The sequence below is a fragment of the Puma concolor genome, chromosome B3 (assembly GCF_028749965.1).
Source record: "Puma concolor isolate L17-30 chromosome B3, mPumCon1.1.hap2, whole genome shotgun sequence".
Classification (NCBI taxonomy): Eukaryota; Metazoa; Chordata; class Mammalia; order Carnivora; family Felidae; genus Puma; species Puma concolor.
The window spans coordinates 41,049,744-41,073,269 of NC_141672.1; the positions used below are offsets into that span (position 1 = coordinate 41,049,744).

A 23,526-nucleotide genomic window follows, 5' to 3' on the forward strand; every position below is an offset into this window, starting at 1 on the left:
ATATGTCTGAACAATTTCTGCATTAGCAGAAAGCTGCACATGATTTCTTAAAACCGATAAATCATATAGCCTGATCTCTTAGTGAAATCTGAGAGGCAGTCACTGGGAATTCATAGCTAATGACAACTTAAAATCAAGTTCTAGTCCAAGTCAAACAGTTATACTAATGCTTTGTTTATTTATTTTTTGTGTGTGATCTCTATACCCAACATGGGGCTCAAACTCATGACCCTAAGATCAGGAGTGGCAAGCTCTTCCAACTAAGCCAGCTAGGCACCCCTTGGAAACCATTATACTAATGCTTTAAACAAGACAAAACTAAACTGAAGAGAAACTGCTTAATACTTTTCAAACCACTTATCTCCAAATACAAAAGAGTACAACAGATTGTGTCCAAAAATTTGCTTGGGCATTTACACATTCTAAAAGGAAATTATATGGTATTAAAGTAGACGTGGCTACATGTTATAAAACACACATTTGTATTAATAATTAAAGTCCCAACAAGACTACAGCTTTAGGCCACAGGTGTAGAGCCTGAAAGAGAACATGAATGTTCTCTCACTTTAGTGAGTCAAATTATATCTTTCCAGTAACACTAAAAAATTACACTTCCTTTAATTTTATTTTAAATGATTTCCAACTGGAAAAAGTTCCTACTACTGGCATCAAGATTTTTCCATCCTATGGCTTAACTGTTATATGGTGAGCAATCCATAAGACATTGTAAAATATAAGAATGCAGTATTTAAAGAAATGTCTTAGTGATCACTTCTGAACATTCAGACTCTTTAGCAATGGGAAAAAATCACGTAATTTATCTGCTATATAAGTTCAGAGTTTCATGTACAATAAAGCATGTTCCAAAAGTAAAGACACATTCATTATCTGACAGTAAATTTTCCAGACAACTATACCATGCTCCAAAAATGCAGAAGTTCTATTTTAAACTTTTTTATGTTACTCTTCCTATAATACATGTCCAACAAATGTGTATGCTGGTTCTGTGCTGGCTGAATATAACTGAAACTTTTCTCAATGATATAGACTCCTCATTATAAACAGGTTCCCATATTGTGCTTTATAGAAATCAACAAACCTTTCATGTCATTTTCCACAAAATGAAATAGTCTAATCTAAACATCACAATGGAATACTGTACATTTTCCCCATAAAGAAAAGCAGAAGTTTCACAAGCATTCTATTATACAATAGCAGTATATTATATGCACATTTACTTACACAAATTTATATGTTCAGCAAAAAGATATTTTTTTAAAAGCAGCCCATATCACCAGCCTTTCCTCTCAGTTATACCTTTACTCCAGAGTGAGCATAAAATGAGAGATGTCACTCAATTGTTCCCTCAGCTGCACTCACTTCCTAATACCTCTCCTAGAATGAACATCTTAATAAGACCATATCTGACTGGGGCACCTGAGTGGCTCAGCCAGTTAAGCATCTGGCTTTGGCTCAGGTCATGATCTCATGGTTTGTGGGTTCGAGTCCCACATCGGGTCCCACGCTAATGGTGCAGAGCCTGCTAGGGATTCTCTCTCTCTGCTCCTTCCCTGACTCACTCTCTCTCTCAAAATAAATAAACTTAAAAAAAAAAAAAAAAAAAAAAGAGGGAAACCTGGGTGGCTCAGTCAGTTGAGCAGCCAACTTTGGTAGCGGTCATGATCTCACGGTTTATGGGTTCAGGCCCTACATCAGGCTTGGAGTAATCTAAGTCAGGCTCCAATCAGCTTGGAGCCTGGAGGCTGCTTCAGATTCTGTCTCCCTCTTTCTCTGCCCCTCCCCCACTGGCACTCTGTCTCTCTCTCTCAAAAATAAACATTAAAAAAAAAAGAAGAGGAAGACTGAATTTGACTGCATTGAAAAATAAGTCTTTTCAATACAATGCCAGAAAAGAGCCAATTATTTCAGCTGATGTTTGGCAAAAACAGTGAATCATTCCTATGCTGAAGGAAACTGGCTATGCTCAACTTAGTGAAAAATCATTTATCCATACTGACAATTTCTGGTCTTATTAAAGGTAATTCTTTCACTACACATAATTTCTAACTTACACAACTTGAGAACATAAATTCCATATAAGATTCAACATCACTGTATTTATCACTTATTAAATCTATAAACAAAATAAACTATTTTTATAAAGAATTAGCTACTCAAATTGCTATTTCATGGATTTTGATAAAATTTATTAAGTCCTTGGTCAATGATAGGAAATTTACAAGGTTCTCACTAAACATTCTGCCTTATTATCAAAGCTTAAATGGTAATAAAAGCTTTACCTTTGCAATTTAAGTTACAATAAACAGTATCACAGGATTCCCCCTAGATTACTTTACTTCTAAACCAAAGTAGTTTATATGTCTCTGAATAAGAACCACTTCTCTACATAATGACAATGGCTTATTTGACAGGAACCCCTTAGAAATCTATTCCCACTATCATAAAAAGAGTCTCAAATAGTGTACAAGTTTTGGTAATGTCTCTTTTGTTATAATAAAGGTGAAGTGATTGCTATTAGTTATCTGTTACTGTGTAACAAAATACCTTCAAATTCAGCAGCTTAAAATAATAAACATTATCTCACACAGTTTCTGAGTGTCAAGAATCCAGCAGCAGGTTATTTCTCAAGACATTAGCCAGGGTTGCAATTATCTGAAGACACGGCTGGGGCCAGAGAATCTAAGAGGGCTTACTCATGTGGCAGGTGTCAGAGGCCTTGATTCTTCACCACATGAGCCCTTCTATATGGCTGCTTACAACACAGAAACTGTCCTTCCCAAGAGCAAATGGTCCATGAGAAAGCTGCAGAGTCTTTTTATGACCTAGCCTTGGAAGTGACAAACCATCACTTCTGCCATATTCAATTCATAACACAAGCAACTCTGATAACCATTTGGAAAGAAATTGCACAAAGGCATGAATATCAGGAGGCAAGAATCATTGGGAGCTCTGTTGGATTTAGGCTACAACAGTGATGAACATACAGATATATGGTTAATGTGGTTGTACATATGTCCACAAATTCTTTGATACTTCTCTTATCACAAAGTGAAGCCTAATTCCCCTCCACCCTAAATACGGACTGTGCTTAGGACTCAAATAGAATGCAGCAGAAATTACAGTGTCAGACTTCCAAAGCTAGTTTATGACATTGTGGCTTCTGCCTCTCTCTCTTGAATCATTCACTCTAGGGAAAGAAAGCTACCACATTGTAAGGACAGTGAAGAAATTCTTAGGATAGGCCCTTACAGGAAAGAACTGAGACCTCTAACCAACAAATAGTAAAGAACTAAGCCACAAAATTAAGCTTAGAAGTGGATCCTCCAGCTTCATTCGAGGCGTCAGAAGACTGAAATAGTACTGAATGAAATTAAAGACTTAAATAAATGAAAAATATATCATATTTATTGATTATAATACTCAATATTGTCAAGATGGCAATTCTCCCCAAATTTAAAGCAACCCAAATCCAACAGGCATTTATACAAAAGTTGACAAATTGATTCTAAAATCTATATAGAATTGTAAAGGACCTAAAATAACCAAAGCAATTTTTAAAGTAAAAACAAAGTTGAGGGTGCCTGGGTGGCTCAGTCGGTTAAGCATCTGACTCTTGATTTCAGCTCAGGTCATGATCTCACAGTTCATGAGTTCGGGCCCTGCATCAGGCTCTGTGTGACAGTGCTTAGCCTGCTTGGAATCCTCTCTCTCCCTCTCTCTCTCTTTACCTCCCCTGTTCATGCTCTCTTTTGAAATAAATAAACTTCAAAACTAATTAAAAAAAAAAAAGTTGAAGGACTTACACTTCCCAAGACTTACCATAAAGCTACAGTAATTAAAACAGTTTGGCTGTACTGGCAAAGATAGTTATAAGTCAATGGAACAGAACAGAGGGTTCAGAAACAGATCCATAGTTACTTAGTCAATTGATTTTTGACAAAAATGCCAAGGCAATCCAATGAAAAAGGAAAGGCATTTCAAAAAATAGTGCTAGATCCCCTAGATATCCTTGCAGGAAAAATAATAATAATAATAATAATAACACTCAAAAAGAGAACCCTCTTACCTCACACCATACAAAAAAGTTAACTTCAAATGGATCACAGATCTAAATGTAAATCTAAAACTATAAAACTTTAAAAGTTAAACTACAAGTACCACATAACCCAGACACGCCACTCCTAGGTATTTTCCCAAGAGAAACAAAAACACATGTTCAGAAGTATCTGGGTGGCTCAGTCAAGTGTCCAACTTCAGCTCAGGTCATGATTTCACAGTCCATGAGTTCAAGCCCGCATCTGGCTCTGTACAGACAGCTCAGACACTGGAGCCTGCTTCAGATTCTGTATCTCCCTCTCTCTGCCCCTCCCCTACTCGTGCTCACTCTCTCCTTCTCTCTCTCAAAAATAAACATTAAAAAAAATTTAATTTTTTTAATTTAAAAAAAATGTTCATGCAAAGACTTTTTTTTTTTTTTTTTTTTTTTTAATTTTTGAGACAGAGAGAGACAGAGCATGAACGGGGGAGGGTCAGAGAGAGGGAGACACAGAATCTGAAACAGGCTCCAGGCTCCGAGCTGTCAGCACAGAGCCCGACGCGGGGCTCGAATTCACGGACCGCAAGATCATGACCTGAGCCGAAGTCGGCCGCCCAACCGACTGAGCCACCCAGGCGCCCCCATGCAAAGACTTTTACATGAAAATTCTCCATAGCAGCTCTTTTGTAATACTAACAATCACAAACAAGCCAACTGTCAATTAACTAGTACAAACTAGTATATCTATACAACAGAACACCATTCAGTAATAAAGAGGAATGAACCACTGACAGACACAACAAAATAGACGAATCTCAGAATAATGGCGTCAAAGCCAAGACAAACCAAAAAAAAAACAAAAAAAACAAAAAAAACAAAAAGCAGCCTATATGATTTTATGTAAAATAATAGCAAATGCAAACTACTCTATAAGGAAAAGCAAAACTGTTGTTGCTTGGGGATGGGAGTAGAGGGAAGAATAGATTACAAAAAGACATAAGGAAATTTGGGTATGACAGAACTATTTGTTATCTTAATTGTAGTGATCACTTTATGGGTCTATTAACATGTCAATGCTGATTAAATTATGTGCAGTTTAATGAATGTCAATTCTATCTCAATAAAGTTGAAAAAAGAAAAAATTGGTAATGTCTAATAAAAAAATTGGTAATGTCTATTAAAACTATAAATACACATTATGGGGCATCTGGGTGGCTCAATCAGTTAAGCGTCTGACTTTAGCTCAGGTCATGATCTCATAGTTTGTAGGTTGGAGCCCCACGTCAGGCTCTGTGCTGAAAGCTCAGAGCTTGGAGCCTGCTTCAGATTCTGTGACTCCCTCCCTCTGCGGTTCATGAGTTCGGGTCCCTCGTGCTCTGTTTCTCTGTCTCTCAAAAAATAAATAAATGTTAGAAAAAAGTTTTTTTATTTTTAAATACACATTTTGCTGTTAGAAATTTATCCTACAGGGCGCCTGGGTGGCTCAGTCAGTTAAGTGTCTGACTTCAGCTCAAGTCATGATCTCGTGGTTTGTGGGTTTGGACCCTGCATTGGGATCTGTGCTGACAGCTTAGAGCCTGCTTCGGATTCTGTGTCTCCCTCTCTCTTTCTGTCCCTCCTCCGCTTGTGCTCTCTCTCAAAAGTAAATAAACATTAAAAAAATTTTTAATTTATCCTATAGATATACTTGCATTTACACAAAGATAGGATGTGCACTGAAAAACTATATTGAATATCCAAAAACAACCAAAACTTCCATTAATATATGACAGGCTAAATAGATTAATGCATTCTCAAAAGATGGAATACTCTGCAACCATGAAAAAAACAATGACTTATATTTATATGCTCAAACATAAATTATCCAAAATATATTGATAAATGAATGAACTAAGTGGCAGAGAAATTCATACAGCACAATCTGTGTTTGTGTTTAATCTTCAAAAAGTAAATACATATGCACATAAACTGCTAGCTGTAATTATACTTGAACAGTACCCTCAGCACACTTAGGATTCTCTATTTCCAACTATTTTATAATTTTTCAGAAACATTACACAACCATTAAGACTGACATTACCACTCATAATAACAGTACTTAACAAATATTAGCTGCTATATGCCAGGCAAATATGCCAAGCAAACTTTGAACAAGTTGCCATTTCTTTAACCTTCACAACAAGCCTGTAAAACAGGCAGTATTATTTTTATCACCATTTTAAAGATTTAGGAATCTAGGAATCAAAAAAGCCTTTGCTGCAGGTCACTATTAAGTGGTAGCCCAAGGATTTAACTCAAATTTCTTTGATCCCAAAGTTGATGCTTTTAACCACTGCACCAAAAATCTCTCGGTAAGCAAAATGTAGAAACCAAAAACCCATAAAAGAACGCAGCAATTGGGAATAGTGTTAATAAACACAATATAGTCAAAAAGCACAAGCTTATTTCTGGCTCTTGCTTTTGACAGAAAAAAAACAAAAACAAAAACACCATGGTAGTGTTTACTTAAGTATATGTAATTGTCCTCTGTGAGGTACTTTACTAATCAATCCACTTGGTCTATATGATTTCAGTAATTCCTAGTTTGTTACATTCTAACTTCAGCATATAACATGTTAGTTTCTATTCTAATTCCAAATAATATAAACCCAAATACATAAAGCAAACAGGAGACACAAATAGTGTATTTCCCAAGGGGGAATTATAAACACTAAACATATACTAGCTGTAGCAATTTATTATTATTGACACCATTCCTACTTTAAATTGTATGTTCTTGCATTTAGTTGCAACACATTACATAGATTGCTTGCTGCAATCAACCTCCATAAGGAATTAAATATTAATGATATACCGAATACAATTATGAGAAATAAGACATTCAATACAAATAAGGCAGAGACAATTACTGCAACATACTAATTTTAGATCTTAGAAATATATTTAAACTACCTAAAAAGTAAGAATTTTGTCTTCAAAATTTTGTTTACTAACCTCAGCTTTCTAAAAACAACTCATTCCCTTTACTATGATCTGACTGGGCATTGAACAAATATGGATAAAGAATCTTTACTGCCTACACAGTATTTTATTAAACTGTATGATAATATATATTCAATTGGCAACAGGAGCATTTTTTTTAATAAAATAATATGTAGCTCAGCAAATTCCAGTCCCATAAAAATCACACATTATATAAAATTGATTTCTCCTTTCCAAGTACTAACCAAGCTCGACCTTGCTCAGCTTCTGAGATCAGATGAGATTGAGCACATTCAGGGTGGTATGGCCACAGACTATAAAACTGACTTCTAACTAGAATCACTCCCAAGAATCAAAAGGTAAAAATTAAAATAAATGCTCTGTAAAAATATTATATACAATTTTTCTGTTGTCAGAAATGTTTTTAATTTTTTTAGAAATGTTTTTTAATATTATCTTTTCAATAAACAAAATACACATTTTAAAATAAGACTGAAAATAAAAGCAAATATTAAAAGTTATATTCCTAATGTCAAATATAAAAATATACCCTTAAAATGTTCCTCATGTATCCTCCAATAGATCTCAAAAATATAACATTTGCCATGTCACACCACAATTCTACTACTTTTTAAGTTTTTTCTCCCATATTTTCTATTCCAACTCCACAGATCAGTAACAAGAAATAAGATCAAATAAAACATGTTTTGGTAACATTATCCGAAGCAGTCATAAAAAATGATGCTCTCTTTAGAGATAACTTAGTTATAGCCTGAAAGTAAACACTGTGGAATTATTTATGAAGAAATTATACTTAACATTGGTAGATTTCAAGACATTTATATTTTAATGGAATGAATTGTTTGTAAGTAAATCAGAGTTAGTGCTAGATGCAGTTTGCTTCGGTTACCTGAAATTAGAATAGCAGACTCATTAAATATATATAAATCAGTGATGCAGAGGCACTGCACCATATTGATGGAGGCTTCATTAATTTTCAATGATATAGCCACTATCATATTTGTGTTCTAAAGAAAATTGAATGAGGTACACAACCACTTTTCTTCATCTCAAAATTCTGTTTTTTTACATATTCTAACAGTGAATGAAAGAAAACCTAATTCTTCAAAACATTTCTAATGATGTCCATTAAATATTACATTTTCTTGTCTTTTTGTAGGGAATACACTTATTTGTTTATACAGGTGTATATTTTTGATACAAATTAAAAAATGAAGTTTGCAAAGTAAAATACTATAAAACTAGTTACCCTCCAAATCACTTCATTGTATAAATAATACATTTAGTCTTCCTAATTTGCATGTGTATACCTCAAAAGCCAAATACTATGACACTGTTTATACATTATCAAATAAAGTGATATGGCAAATACAGAATTGGTAAAAAAAATCATTATTGAATATTTAAATTTTTTTGTGTTTTTTTTTTAATGCTAGCATCCTGGCAACTAAAAATATAAAAAGAAAATTGTTCTAAGTGTATCAAACAGATTTTGATAGTATTGTAGTATTTTCATATTTTAAAAGGGTTTGAGTTGCAATCTGGTTGCATTACATTAATAAGAATTTTATTTGGCAAACGTGATCAAAATTTAATTGAATAATTCCTAACTAGGATTTACACAGACACAAAAAAGTAGAGCTGGCCAGGTGGGAAATGCAACCACTTAACCTTACATAGGCTTCAGTTTTCCCATCTGTTAAAAAAAGAAAAAAGGGACAAGTGTAGAACAAAACTAAAAAGATGATTGCTAGGCTCCTTCTGATTTCAAATTAACTGAGTTTGCCAACTCCTATCAATTCTTTTGACAAAACAAACAGCATTTTGAGGCACGTACTTTTACACAAGCTGCCATGTTCAGCATGACAGCCAAACCAGACATCACATTTTCCTAATGGGACTAATACTTAGATCTTTCCTCTTTAGTGGCTGCTTCACAAAAACATTTATGCATTTTGAACCACCTAAACTTTTTTGTTCCCTTCATGCTAATCTTGCAAAAATTTGTAAGTTTAGGAAACACCCACCAAAATTATTTGCTTCCCCAAAGTCCCTTTTCCTACATCAGGAATAGGTTGACAATTAGGTTTCAGGAGTTCAGGTTTGTTTAATAGCACTTTTCAACAAATAGTTTAACAAATGGCATAATACCGACTTTCACACCTTAATTGCGAAGAATATTTTTATAACTCTAAACTTCCCTTTGGTTTTTTGTAAAGAAAAAACAACTAATTTCCTTTTAATGACTCAGAAGAGCTCAAACACCATAAAACTAACGCGGGTAGTAACCGTGTCTGCTATACTCACTGTTGTATACTCACACACAGTTTTTCAACATTGCTTAAGTACAAGACTCTCTTGATAGGTAGTATAAAACACAAAGTCTCTCCCTCAGAGATCTATGTCGGAGCCCAGAAATTTGTAATTGAACTCGACACCCAAGATGATTTTTAGGATGAGGTAAGTCTGGGAATCAATAACCTGGAAATTTTGAGTGTCTAAGAAAGATTGCAAACCGGGGGGCTTGGGTAGCTCAGTCAGTTGAGTGTCTGAATCTTGGTTTCAGCTCAAGTCATGATCTCATGATCATGAGATCTATGCACTGGGTGTGTAGCCTGCTTGGGAATCTCTCCCTCCCTCTCTGCCCCTTCCCACCCAAAAAAGGTGTAAACTCAAAGAAAAGACCAAAACTATTAACTAAATTACCCAAATTTTAAGAAATTAAAGAGGGATTAAAAATTACTATCCCAAACAAATGAACAATTCAAGACTTAGAACCTAGATTTTCTTTTTTTTTTTTTTAATTTTTTTTTTCAACGTTTATTTATTTTTGGAACAGAGAGAGACAGAGCATGAACGGGGGAGGGGCAGAGAGAGAGGGAGACACAGAATCGGAAACAGGCTTCAGGCTCTGAGCCATCAGCCCAGAGCCTGACGCGGGGCTCGAACTCACGGACCGCGAGATCGTGACCTGGCTGAAGGCGGACGCTTAACCGACTGCGCCACCCAGGCGCCCCAGAACCTAGATTTTCTAACTTGTGATTGAATATTCTTTCTGTTACTCAATAGATCTGGATTATGAAAATACACAGAACACCAACTCATATATGTAGTGAAAGCAAAAACCATCTCCATTAAGAGAATGATCGTGAGATATTCATTGTAATTACCATTCAGAACATATGAGACATTAATTCTCCAGAGCTGTTCTGCAACATTATATTCTAATCAACTTGAAAACATTCCATTAAAAAAAGGGGGGAGTGTCTAGAAAGTATTAGGGAAGAAACTGAAGTAACAAAAAAATGAGAAACTGCAAAAGAAATGCTAAAGAGGAACAAGCAATTGTCAGTTTTGAGGTAAGAAAATAGACACGTACACACAGAACTGAGACTACAGGAAGTAAATGACTCAACAATATAGTAAGGCCAGCTTTTTCTTTAAAACATAATGTAGTAACTGATGCCAGACTAGCATTCCCACCATGAGAAACCAGAAAACAAACAAATGTTTGAGACACCTGTTTGCAGGCATTAGACAATAGACTACACAAAGACTATAATCTCCAGAAATGGGTAAATCACAAGGTGAGCCTACAATTGCCTCAGTTTTCTACCTGACAAAATTTCCTTGGCCATTCTCAACAAGTTTGAGAAGGGCACAGTAGTTGTGCTAAACTGAGGAGTCAGAGATCAGAATTCAGTGCACTTGATACAGCTGAAAAATGCAAAGCAGAAGGTCCAGAAGTCTGTACGAAACCTCCATGAATCCTTGACCAAAAAAGCAGGCTGCACATGTGCAGGGCAAAACCAATCAAGGCTTAAAAGACGGTAGATGAAAGAGGGATAGAGGGTAGTTAAGAGTGGTGGATACACTTTGAAGTTCCCACCCAGCCAGAGTAGAGACACCACATTACAACTTATTAACACGTTAGACATCCAGCTAAGATACCAAAAAGGCCACAACTAAGAGTAAGTATCACATCCTAGAATAGGACTTATTCTTAGACTCCCCTAACAAAGCTTAAAATCAAGACCGAACAAATTTTGCAAGGAATTAGAACTTTGGAAGTTAAGTCGCACTAAAGTAAGGAAACACACCATGCTCTCTGCAGATCCATCCTAGCAAATATTAAAACCAAGCTTACAAAGTTCAAGGTAATCAGCCAGCAAATGAATTGCCCGCAGAATTCACATACACACACACAGAGAAAGATAAACTCCAGGATCTCTAAAATGTAACATCTACATGATCTAGTTTACAACTGAAAAAAGTACTAAATGTGCCAAAATAGAGAAAAGAATGAAAAGAAAAAAGAGTCAAAAAGAACAGTTGATAGAAATCAATCCTACAATAGCCAAGATGTTGAATCTAGCAAACAAAAACCTTAAAATCATCTATTATAAAAATTTTTTAAGTTTATTTATTTAACTTGAGAAAGAAAGAGCACATGCGTGGGCAGGGGGAACCACACACAGGGAGGGAGAGAGAGAATCCCAAACAGGCTCTGGAGTGTTGGTGCAGAGTCCAATGTGGGGCTCAAACTCCCGAACTGTGAGATTATGACCTGAGCTGAAATCAAGAGTTGGACACTTAACCAACTGAGCCACCCAGGCAAACCTCATATATTATAAATATTTTAAAAGAATTAACACAAAGTATGTCCAGAATTAAATGAAAATACATTCAAAGAACTAAATGAAGATAGTCTTAATGCATGCACAGATAGGAATTCTAAAAGAAATGAAAACTATAAAAAAGAACAAGATAAAAACTGTAGAATAAAAAGTGCAATAACGAAAATATACTGAATAAGCTTACCAAAAGAGTGGAAATAGCATATGGGATTGAAGATAAATCAATAGAAGTAACTGATCTAAAGAACAGAGAGAAAAAAGACTGAAGAAAAATAAGTCGTACCACAGGGACTTACATTATATCAAAGAGTCTAACACACATGTAACTGGAGTTCCAAAATAAGAAGAAAGTGTAAAAAGTGCAGAAAGAATCACTGAAATTTCCAATAGGAAGAAAAACACTGACTTACAGATCTAAGCTCAGCAAACCTCAACTAGGATGAATACAAAGAAAACCCATATCTAGAACATACTCAAACTGCCAGAAACCAAAATTAAAGAGAAAAATCTTAAAAGCAGAGGCACCTGGGTGGCTCAGTCGGTTAAGCATCCAACTTCGGCTCAGGTCATGATCTCACGGTTCGTGAGTTCAAGCCCTGTGTCAGGCTCTGTGCTGACAGCTCACAGCCTGGAGCCTGCTAAGGATTCTATGTCTCCCTCTCTCTCTGCCCCGCCCCCACTCATGCGTTCACGTGCTTGCTCGCGCTCTCTCTCTCAAAAATAAACATTTTGAAAAAGAAATTTCTTTTAATCTTAAAAGCAGCCCCAAAAGATTTTTGTGTAAAGGGAACCAAAGATATGAGTAACAGCTAACTTCTCATCACAAACAATGGAGATCAGAAAACACTGATATCTTTCAAGTGGTGAAATGCCAACCTATAATTTCATATTCAGCAAAAATATCCTTCACACAGTTAAGCAAAATAAAAACACTTTCAGATAAACAAAATCTGGGAGAATCATTTACCAAGAGACCTGCACTACAAGAAATACTAAAGAAAATTCTCTAGGCAAAATAAAATCACAATTGTAAAATATAATCCAAAGGAAAGAAAAGGGGCACCTGAGTGGCTCAGTCAGTTAAGCATCCAACTTCGACTCAGGTCATGTTCTCGAAGTTTATGAGTTCAAACCCCATGTTGGGCTCTGTGCTGAAGCTAGGAGCCTGGAGCTTGCTTCAGATTCTGTCTCCCTCTCTCTCTGCCCCTCCCCCCATCTGTAATAAAATTTTAAAAAATTAAAAAGAAAAAAAAAAGTGAAGAAGGACACCAAATATAGTATATGAGAAGGTGAACATAACGGACGATTTCACCACTTTATACCCACTAGGACAGCTCTAATTCAAAAAAGATAACTAACAGGTGCTGCCAAAAAAGGTAGAGAAACTGAACCTTCATATACTGCTAGTGGGAATGTAAAACGTGCACCACTTTGGAAAACAGTCTTACGGTTCCTCAAATGGTTAAACATAGGGTTATCACATGATCCAAAAATTATACTCTTAAGTACACAGCTGAGAGGAACAAAATCATTTGTCCATACAAAAACTTGTACATGAATATTCATAGCAGCATTATTCATAATAGCTGAAAAGTGAAAACAACCCAAATGTCCATCAACAAATGAATGGATAAATAAAATGTGATATAGCCATACAATGGAATACTATTCAGTAACAAAAAGAAATGAAGTCCTGATACATGCTACAACATGGATGAACCATAAAAATATTATTCTGAGTAAAAGCCAATCACAGAGGACCATATATTGAATGATCTCATCTATGCAAAATGCCCAGAACAGGAAATCTATAGAGATAGAAAGTAAGATTAGTGGTTGCCTAGGGCTAGAGGGGCAATATGGGAAAGGGAATGTTTGGAAAGTGATGGTTAAGTGATGACAGGTTTCTTTGTGAAGTGACAAAAATGTTCTAAAGTTGATGATGGTAATGCAAGCGAGCACATCTCTGAGAATAAACTTGAAGCCATTGAACTCTACACTTAAAATGGGTGAATTTTATGGTATGTGAATTACATCTCAATAAAGGTGTTTTTAAAGACTCTTAATTTTCCACTTTTCCTTAAAGACAACTAACTGTTTAAAGTAAAAATAACAATACTGAATCACATATAAGAGTAAAAGATACATCAACAGCATAAAAGATGAGATGGGTGAGTAAATGGAATTACATTGTTCACATTTGTGAGGTATGAAATGGGAAGTGAAAAATGGGAATATCAGATGTTGACCCTAAATAGATTTTGATAAAGATATACATTGTTATACCTAAAGAAACCATTCAAAAAATATTAAAAATATTAAAATAACAATAAAGAGCTATTGCTAATAGGCCAATACTTTAAAATATCCAATTAGTGGGGCATCTGGGTGGCTCAGTTGGTTGAGCATCTGACTGTTGATTCCAGTTCAGGTCATGATCCCAGGGTTCTGGGATTGAGCCCTACATCAGGCTCTGCACTGAGCATGGAGCCAGTTTGAGATTCTCTCTCTCTCTCATCTCTCTGCCACTCTCCCCTGTTTGCACATTCTCTCTCTAAAATAAAATAAAATAAAATGTCAATTAGTCCAAATAAGGCAAGAAAGGAACCTGAACAAAAAACGAAAGAGACAAATGGAAAACAAGTAGACTTAAGCCCAATGAGCTCAATAATTACATTAAATATAAAGGGACAAATACACCAACAAAAGGCAGACATTGGTGGGCCAGGAGGGCGCCTGGCTGGCTCAGTCAGTAGAGCATGTGACTCTTGATCTCAGAGTCACGAGTTCAAGCCCCAAATTGGGTGTGGAGCCTACTTAAAATAAAATTTTTTTAAAAATTTTAAAAGAAATTGTTGGGCCAAGTAAAAAAGGAAGACATAAGTATCTACTAATATAAGACATACATTGGTTGAAGGCAAAGGGATAGAAAAAGATATACCATCAAACAGCATAAGAAAGCTGACATGACTATATTAATTCAGACAAAAACTTCAGGACAAAGAGTACTACAAGAGACAATTCATAATGACAAAAGGAGATATTCATCAAGAAGACATAGGTACCTACGTACCTAATAAGAGAGCTATAAAATACATGAAGCATAACAAAACTAAAAGGTCAAACCAACAAATCCACCATGTAGTTGGAGTAATTGATAAAATGTGTAGATAAAATAAATTTGTAATATAGAAGATCTGAGTAACACTACCAACCAAGCTGACCTAATTGACATTTATAACACACTACCCCTGACAGCCACAGAACATTCTTTTTTTTTTTTTTTTTTGAGAGAGGGGTGGAGGGAGAGAGAGCTCCTACGCACAAGCAGGGGAGGGGCAGAGAGAGAGAGGGAGACACAGAATCCTAAGTAGGCTCCAGGCTCTGAGCTGACAGCAGCAAGCCCGACATGGGCTGAACCGATGAAATTCAAGATTATGACCTGAGCTGAAGTCCGACACCCATCCACACCCATCCGCCTGAGCCACCCAGGAACCCCGAACATTCTTTACAAATGTACACTGATTGCTCACCAAAATAGACCATTTACTGGACCATAAATAAGTTCTCAGAAAATTTCAAAAGATTAAAATTATTAAGGGGTGCCTGGGTGGCGCAGTCGGTTAAGCGGCCGACTTCAGCCAGGTCACGATCTCGTGGTCCGTGAGTTCGAGCCCCGCGTCGGGCTCTGGGCTGATGGCTCAGAGCCTGGAGCCTGTTTCCGATTCTGTGTCTCCCTCTCTCTCTGCCCCTCCCCCGTTCATGCTCTGTCTCTCTCTGTCCCAAAAATAAATAAACGTTGAAAAAAAAAATTAAAAAAAAATAAAATAAAATTATTAAGAGTATGTTCTCTTACCACAACAGAATAAAATTAGAAATTAACAATACTTACAAAGTCCCTTTTTTCAAATTCTTTTACCTAGAATGAGTGCCTTTTCCTAATTTGCCTGCCCTAAGGAGGCACTGTTTCCTAATTTGCATAAAAGTACTGGATAAGCCCAGAATTTCAGTTAAAACAAATACATTAACACCACTTATTAATCATTCTTTCCAACAATAAATAAATTCAACCCTAATCTGATAAAGCTTCTAAATGTAACTAATAATTTACAGAAAATATACAGGAACACATTAAACAATACCACAGCAACGCAATCAGCAAAATTCAGAGTAGTAACTCTTCAGGACAAACTACCCAGTATCATCAGTGAGAATAGAAATAGAAAAAAAAGCAAAGAGACACAGAGAGAAAGATCTTAAGTAAATGTGACAAAATACTGACTTTCATATATCAGGACATGTTCCTTTATTCTACTACTTTGTGTCTTATGCATGTTTAAAATGAAAAAAGTAGATTTAGTAAAATCAAATACATGTAAAGCTTCCACAAACAAGTTTGCCAAGAAAGGTTGGGATTAAAATTAAATCATTAACAGGCGCCTGTGTGACTCAGTTAAGTGTCTGACTCTTGATTTTGGCTCAGGTCACGATCTCATGGTTTGTGGGTTCGAGCCTCACATCAGCTCTACACTGACAGTATGGAGCCTGCTTGGAATTCTGTCACTCCCTCTCTCTGCCCCCCACCCAAAATAAATAAATAAGGGGCACCTGGGTGGCTCAGTCAGTTGGGTGTCCGACTTCAGCCCAGTCATAATTTCAGGGTTTGTGAGTTCAAACCCCACATCAGGCTTGCTGCTGTCAGCATAGAGCCCGCTTTGAATCCTCTGGATTCCCACTCTCTCTCTGCCCCTCCCCCCACTCATTCTCTCTCTCTCTCTCTCTCTCTCTCTCTCTCTCTCTCTCTCAAAAATAAGCATTTAAAAAAAATAAAATTTAAAAAATAAACTTTAAAAAAATTAAATTATTAAAAACTTAGTTAATATAACTGAATCCATCGAATTCAATACGCCTCCAGAATTCTATGAAAGAATTCTACGAAAGACCTGTTTCTTAAAGAAACAGGTGGTCCTGAAAAAAGAAAACAATTCTCCTTTTCTTTAATTAAAACAAAGCTCATCCTTGAACTGGAAAACAACAAACATGGAATCCAATCATCTTTAATGTGCATGTAATCAATCCATTTGAGTGTTTGCTGGACTGAATTGATACAAAAGGGAATATGCTTCCTCAGTTACTAGCAATTAAGAGAGGAAGATCTTTTCATTATGTTTTCACTTCTTTCTGCTTCTGTATTTTTTCCCATAAACAGCAGTCCTAATTAATCTTATCATAATCCTATACTCCTTATCTTTTGCGTATCACTACTCCTACTCACTCTCTTGCTTCCTCAAATGCCTTTGCCAACTTGAGGACATGAACAAATATAAAATCATGTGGTAGCCACATCCAGGTGGCCCAGTAATCCCTACCTGATAGTATTCACACTCTTGTGCGTACTCTTCCACATTGTAACAGGGCTGCTCAGTATTAACAAATAAAACAGCACGATGATAGTAATGTCATGTCTGTGATTAGATCATAGAAAGTTCTGGGCTTCTGGTTCTCTCCCTCTCTCATCACAAACTCTGGGAAAACCCACATCATGAGTACCCAAGGAGGGTCCACGGGGAGAAAATGAACCCTCCTGCCAAGAGCCACATGAGTAACCTTGGAAAAAGATATTCAGTCTCAGACAACAGCCTGAGCAAACCTCTGAAGAGACTATGGGACAGAATCACTCAGCTAAAGTCACTCTCAGATTCCTGCCCCTCAGAAACTGTGAGGGCAGGTCACGATCTCAAGGTTCACGAGTTTGAGCCCCACATAGAGCTCTGTGCTGAGTCTCAAACCTGTTTCAGATTCTGTGTCTCCTTCTCTCTCTGTCCCTGCCCCACTCTTACTCTGTCTCTCAAAAATAAATAAATTTTTTTAAAAACATGTTTTAATTTAAAAAAAGTATTTCACATCAAAATCCATAATGTTGTATTACTTATCAGAACAAGAAGATCAAAAAAATAATAATGCCCAATATCAGCAAAGATTTGTGGCAAAAAGAATTACCATATTGTTGTTGGGAGTATAATTGATACAACCTTTTTTTGAGAACAACTGGGCAATATTTATCAAAACTTAAAAGTCACATACAATTACACTACTAGGTATTTACCCTATGGCTTGAGTGTTATATCTTATGAATATGCCTAAGTGCTCAAAGAGCTAGCTAGCTAGCTACCAAGTTCACTCCAGTGAAAAAACAGAAACATAAAATATTCATCAAAAAGATTCTGGGGGGCAACGGGGTGGCTCAGTCGGTTGGGTGTCCGACTTCAGCTCAGGTCATGACCTCACGGTTCATGGGTTCGAGCCCCCCATCGGGCTCTGTGCTGACAGCTAAGAGCCTGGAGCCTATTTCAAATTCTGTGTCTCCCTCCCTCTCTGCCCTCCCCCGACTCTCACTCTGTCTCTGTCTCTCAAAAATGAATAAGCATTTAAAAAAACTTAAAAAAAGATTTTGGTTAAATGGGGCACGTCGCTGACTCAGTCGGAGGGGGAATGCGACTCTTGATCTCAGGGTTGTGAGTTTGAGCCCATAGTGGGTGTAGAGATTACTAAAAACATACATAAACTTAAAAAAATGTTTTTTGGTTAAATCAATTATAGTATAACTGAACACTGAGCTACCATCCAACTGTTAAAAATAAAGAGGAAGACATATACACACTGATTTATAAAAGATATCCAATATACGAATATTTTAAAAGGTGGATTTATATATATAAATTTATATATATATACATATACATATATATATATATATATATATATATATATATATATATATATATAAATCCCATTTTCCAAGAAAGAACATGATAACAAGTTCATATTAAGAAAACTACAAAGGTGTGCCTGAGTGGCCCAGTCAGTTAAGTGTCTGACTCTTGGTTTCAGCTCAGGTCATGATCTTACAGTTCATGAGATTGAGCCCTGTATCGGGCTCCGAGTTGACAGCAGCAGAACCTGCTTGGGATTCTCTCTCTCTCCCTCCCTCCCTCTTTGTCCCTCCCCTGCTCGCACAAGGGCACATCCTCTCTCTCTCAAAATAAATAAACATTAAAAAAAAAAAAATTACAGAGGCACCTGGCTGGCTCAGTTGGTAGAGCATGCAACTCTTGACCTGGGGGTCATGAGTTCAAGCCCACATTGGGCGCAGATACTACTTAAAAATAAAATCTTAAAGGGGTGCCTGGGTCGTTCAGTTGGTTAAGCATCAGACTTCAGCTCAGGTCATGATCTCTTGGTTCGGGAGTTCAACCCCCATGTTGAGCTCTATGCAAACAGCTCAGAGCCTGGAGCCTGTTTCAGATTCTGTGTCTCCCTCTCTCTTTGCCCCTCCCCCACTCGCATTCTGTCTCTCTCTCTCGCTCTCTCTCTCAAAAAACGAATAAACGTTAAAATAAATAAAATCTTAAAAAAGAAAATTACAGATCATTAGAATTAAAGCTATTATTTTGACATTTTATAGTCTCTTAAATTCATTTAAAGATAATCATTATTGTACAAGTCCTACATAGTAGCCCAAATGACTCCTGTTTTAATTTCATCTCTGCTTAGCACACATACTACTCACAAGTAATAACGATAATATAACCAACATATATTAAACAAATACTATATTTGACAACAGAGACAGAAACTCTACAAAACACCTCCAAATATTTTGTATATTTAATCCTCAAACACTGTAATATAGGTAGTGCTACTGTCTCTATTGTTCAGGTAAGAAAAATGAGGGGTGCCTGGGTGGCTCAGGTGGTTGAGCAACAGACTCTTGAATTCAACTGAGGTCATGATCTCCCAGTCTTGGAATCAAAACCTGCAGCCGGGCTCCACTCCAGCTCTGAGCTGGGCATGGAGCCTTCTTAAGATTCTCTCTCTCTCTCTCTCTCTCTCTCTCTCTCCCCATTGCCCCTCCCCCACTAGCATGAGTGTGTGTGCAAGCACACACGTGCTCTCTGTCTCTCACAAAAAAGAAAAATGAGTGCAAGGTGTTAGTAATTTGCCCAAAGCCACAGTTCCTGTAGGGACTGTGTAAAAAATTCAAAATCATAAGTTTCTTCTTTTATCCAATACGCTATATTCTTTTATCCATTTTGTTCATATTTCAAGTCAAAAAAGAACTATAAAATGTGGTCTATACCTAACAAGTTAGCAAATAACCAAAATAAATAAAATAACTTACTTTTTTAAAGATTTTATTTTTTAAGTAATCTCTACACCCAACACGGGGCTCAAGCTCACAACCCCAAGATCAAGAGTGTAACACTCTGACTGAGCCAGCCAGGCACCTCAATAACTTAGACAATTCTCAACTCTTATGAGAAAACAAAAAGGACTAAGGATACAACAAAAGCAATTTCTAATTAAAAATAAGTCATCTCAGGGCGCCTAGGTGGTTCAGTTAGCTAAGTGTCTGACTTTGGCTCAGGTCATGATCTTACAGTTTGGGAGTTCAAACCCCATGTGGGGCTCTGTGCTAACAGCTCAGAGCCTGAAGCCTGCTTCAGATTCTGTCTCTGTCTCTCTCTCTGCTCCGCCCCCACTCGCACACTGTCTCTCCATCTGTCTCTCTCTCTCAAATATAAATGAATAACAAAAACATTAGAAAAAAGTACCAATACATTAATAAACCTTATTATAATCATTATAACTACAACTGACCATGCAATTTATGCTTACCCAAAGACCTAGTCTATCACACCGTAGATTACCCATCACCTTTTATTTCTAAGAAACCTCAGAGAAACTACAGGAATATATGCTCACCATAATACACCACCTTCAATCCCAAGTGCTTTATAGAACCACATTTACTGAATCACATGTGACTATAAAAATGTGACAAGAAACATGCTGACCAATTCCTGCACTTATTCTTCAAAATAAACAAACTTAACCTCCTTCTTTCTCCTCCCCTCCCCCAAAATGGGCGTTCTGGAGTCAGACATCCTGTGTTCCAATTCTAGTAGGGCCCACTTAATAAGGACCTTGAGCAGTCTCAGTCTCCTTCCCTGTGAAATGGTAAGGATACTAATACTTACCTTATGGGGCTGTTTGGGAATGAAGTGAGACAATTCATGGTAAAGCGCTGAGAACACTGCCTGGCACATAATGTGCACTCAATAAATACCAGCCACCATTACATCTCCAAAACCGCCAAGAATCTAGACTTACTCCCTTTTAGTGATGAGAATCTAACCCAACTCCATCAGGACAAAATGGTTTATAGACGGTTTTCATATTACCTTACATAATAAATAGAAGTATATATTCACAGTAATTTTGTTTTCATAGCAATTTCGCCCTTTTCAATAAAAACATTTCCGTAAAATTAAACACTCCAATCCCCCAAGCTTTTAACCAGCGGCATGTCTGGACCCCAGCTGTCAACACAACCTGGAAATACCCCGGCTATGAATGGGCAAACCTGACAACCTGCTGGGTACTACATCTGGGAACCTGCAGTCCAAAGCAGGCCAGCGCGGCTCGGGGCTACCGTCTGTTTACAGAAACAACGTCACCTTTTCCCATTTTCCTCCCCAGTGTTGAAACGAACGACGCCCTTTTCTCCCCTGAGCCCAGGCCAGGCATTTCCCAGCTCTCTCCTCCCACCCTGCGAGTTTCACCCCCATGGAACCCACGGTCTCCCGACTCACAGAGTGTGCCCGCACACATTCACCATCAGCTTCAAGGAGGGGTTCCGGTATTTAGTGGTCTTACACCGGGGGCAGCCCTGATCGTCCATGGCGGTTCCCTCCTGTGGATTCTCCCCCGACGCCTGCTTTAGCTACAGCCAGAGCAACCCCAAACCTCCTCCAAGCGGGTTCCTACCAACAGGCACTTGGCTGGGACGGTCCCGTTGCAAATGCGCACCGGCCCGGGGCGAGACGCTGCAGCACAAACGTTCCGGCCGCGAGTTTTCCGGTCCTGCAGCTGGGGCTTGCTCTTAGCTTCCGTAGGCCAGTGCACTATCCTAGATTTCGGGGAAGAGCTATTAAAATGTCAAATTGTACACAAAGCTCCATCTCCATGCATGTAGAAGTATTTTTTTAAGGAACTGTGTCACAATTAGGCACATAGATTTCACCTTGTACTGTCTGGAAAGCATTACCACGATTTCAAAGATTTATGCCCTGTGTACATAATCAATAATTCAGACTAGCATTTTCTTTTGAATAATTTGAAAGCCTGTGCTTTCTATTCTCCTTTATACTTGCAGTCATGCAAGCACAAGTTCGCAAATAAAAGTTTGAAAAAGTTACCTATAACAAAAGTCTCTACACCAACCCTAAATACTACAGATTCTCACTAAATTCTGGCATCTGTTCTGCAGAGTCACTTAATTCAAGACTGTCAAGTGTGCTTAACCGGTGTCACCTGGTTCTTACACTCCCCCCCCCCAACACCCCAACCATACACACTGTATTTCAGCAATTGTAAGATCTGAGAGCCTGAATCTCTTTGGCAGTTGTAAACCACATTCACTGCATTTATCAGGATTGCAAAGAAAGCCTATAAACAGATCTATTAGATAAACTCCTCCCTCTGTAAGGGACACATGTTCATTGCCATAACAAGGATATGTTGATATTTATTGAATAAGTAGAGTGAAGAATAAATGAACGAGCATCAAATACTAGTTCACTGTGAAAAAAATTTTAAGCCAAGCATCATCTTGTAATCTGGTCCAAATTCCATCAGAAGTAGACATGCAAAGTTTTTCAAATTAACCCATACAATGAATACTAGCTATGTACACACATGGTAAGTTTAACTTTCAATAGCACTTTTGCTCTTTTCAATAAAAACATAAAAAGTGACATTCCAGCTCCCACTTTTTTTTAAGTAGGCTCCACTCCCAACATGGGGCTCAAACTCAGGACCCCAAGATTAAGAGTTGTGTGCCCTACCGAGCCAGCCAGCCACCTCCCAACTCCCACTGTTTTAAACAGTGAACTCAGTATGAAACTCAGTGTGGTAATACAGTTGGGATTTCCATGGGTTACAAGAGGAGGAACCTGACAAACAGCTAGATATCACATCTGGGAACCAGCAGACCAAAGGGCTTATATATAGCACTACATATATATATATATATATATATATATATATATATATGCTTATATATAAGCACAGGGCTTATATTTGTACATAGACATAGGGATTCACCTAATAAATCATGTCATCAGCTTGGTCATAACATTGTTCACTAACAGGAGCTAACCAAATAAGTTTACTAAAATAGGCAATACAAATGCTGTGCTGACCTGGAGGCTTATTATGCTGCTATTGTCTTATTGAAAAAGACCACATCCAAACCAGTCATGTGACTCACAGTGAAGCTCTCTAAAAATAAAGACAACTTTTAGGATCTTAATATATTTTAATAGAACAGGAAACTTACAGTGAAAGAGTGAGTATGTTCAGTGAGCAAATAAAAATTTTAGGCAATAATACATTGAGAAGTCATCCATTAATTTGGCATTGTTGTTTATTACCACAAGGCACTTTTAATCATGTCCTGGAACAGGAGACCCCCAACCACTTTGTGAATTGTTTTACCTTTTGCCCAAACCTTAACATCAAGACAAAGAAAGCACTGAAGATTGTGGAAGGAAACATTGCTACCAGCTTTCTCCACTTCCCAGGTTGGAAACTACTATAAGAGAAGAATGGTAGCAACAGCTGACTTGGAACTCTTATCAGATGAGCATGATTCTCACAAAGCTAGAGGCAATAGAAAGTAGAGCTTACAGATTTGGCATCTGACTTCAAGAGAGCTGGATTCAAGTGCTGACTTCATTACTTTGTAATTGCATGACCTCAGGC

At 37.2% G+C, this 23,526-nt stretch overlaps 1 protein-coding gene across 2 annotated transcripts in view; it reads right to left on the minus strand.

Annotated features, from left to right (window-relative positions):
* The window catches only part of MNAT1 (MNAT1 component of CDK activating kinase), a 233,279-nt gene that overhangs the window by 202,877 nt on the left and 6,876 nt on the right, over window positions 1-23,526 (minus strand). The window contains exon 2 of one of the 2 annotated variants that reach the window (XM_086709610.1): window positions 21,529-21,670. Coding sequence is in view for 1 of the 2 variants with exons in the window: in XM_086709609.1 (XP_086565735.1) it covers window positions 21,354-21,442 (89 nt within the window). In the remaining variant the exon portion in view is untranslated. Of the gene's footprint in view, window positions 1-21,353; window positions 21,671-23,526 lie in introns of both variants that reach the window. The other variant, XM_086709609.1, reaches the window with a different exon arrangement.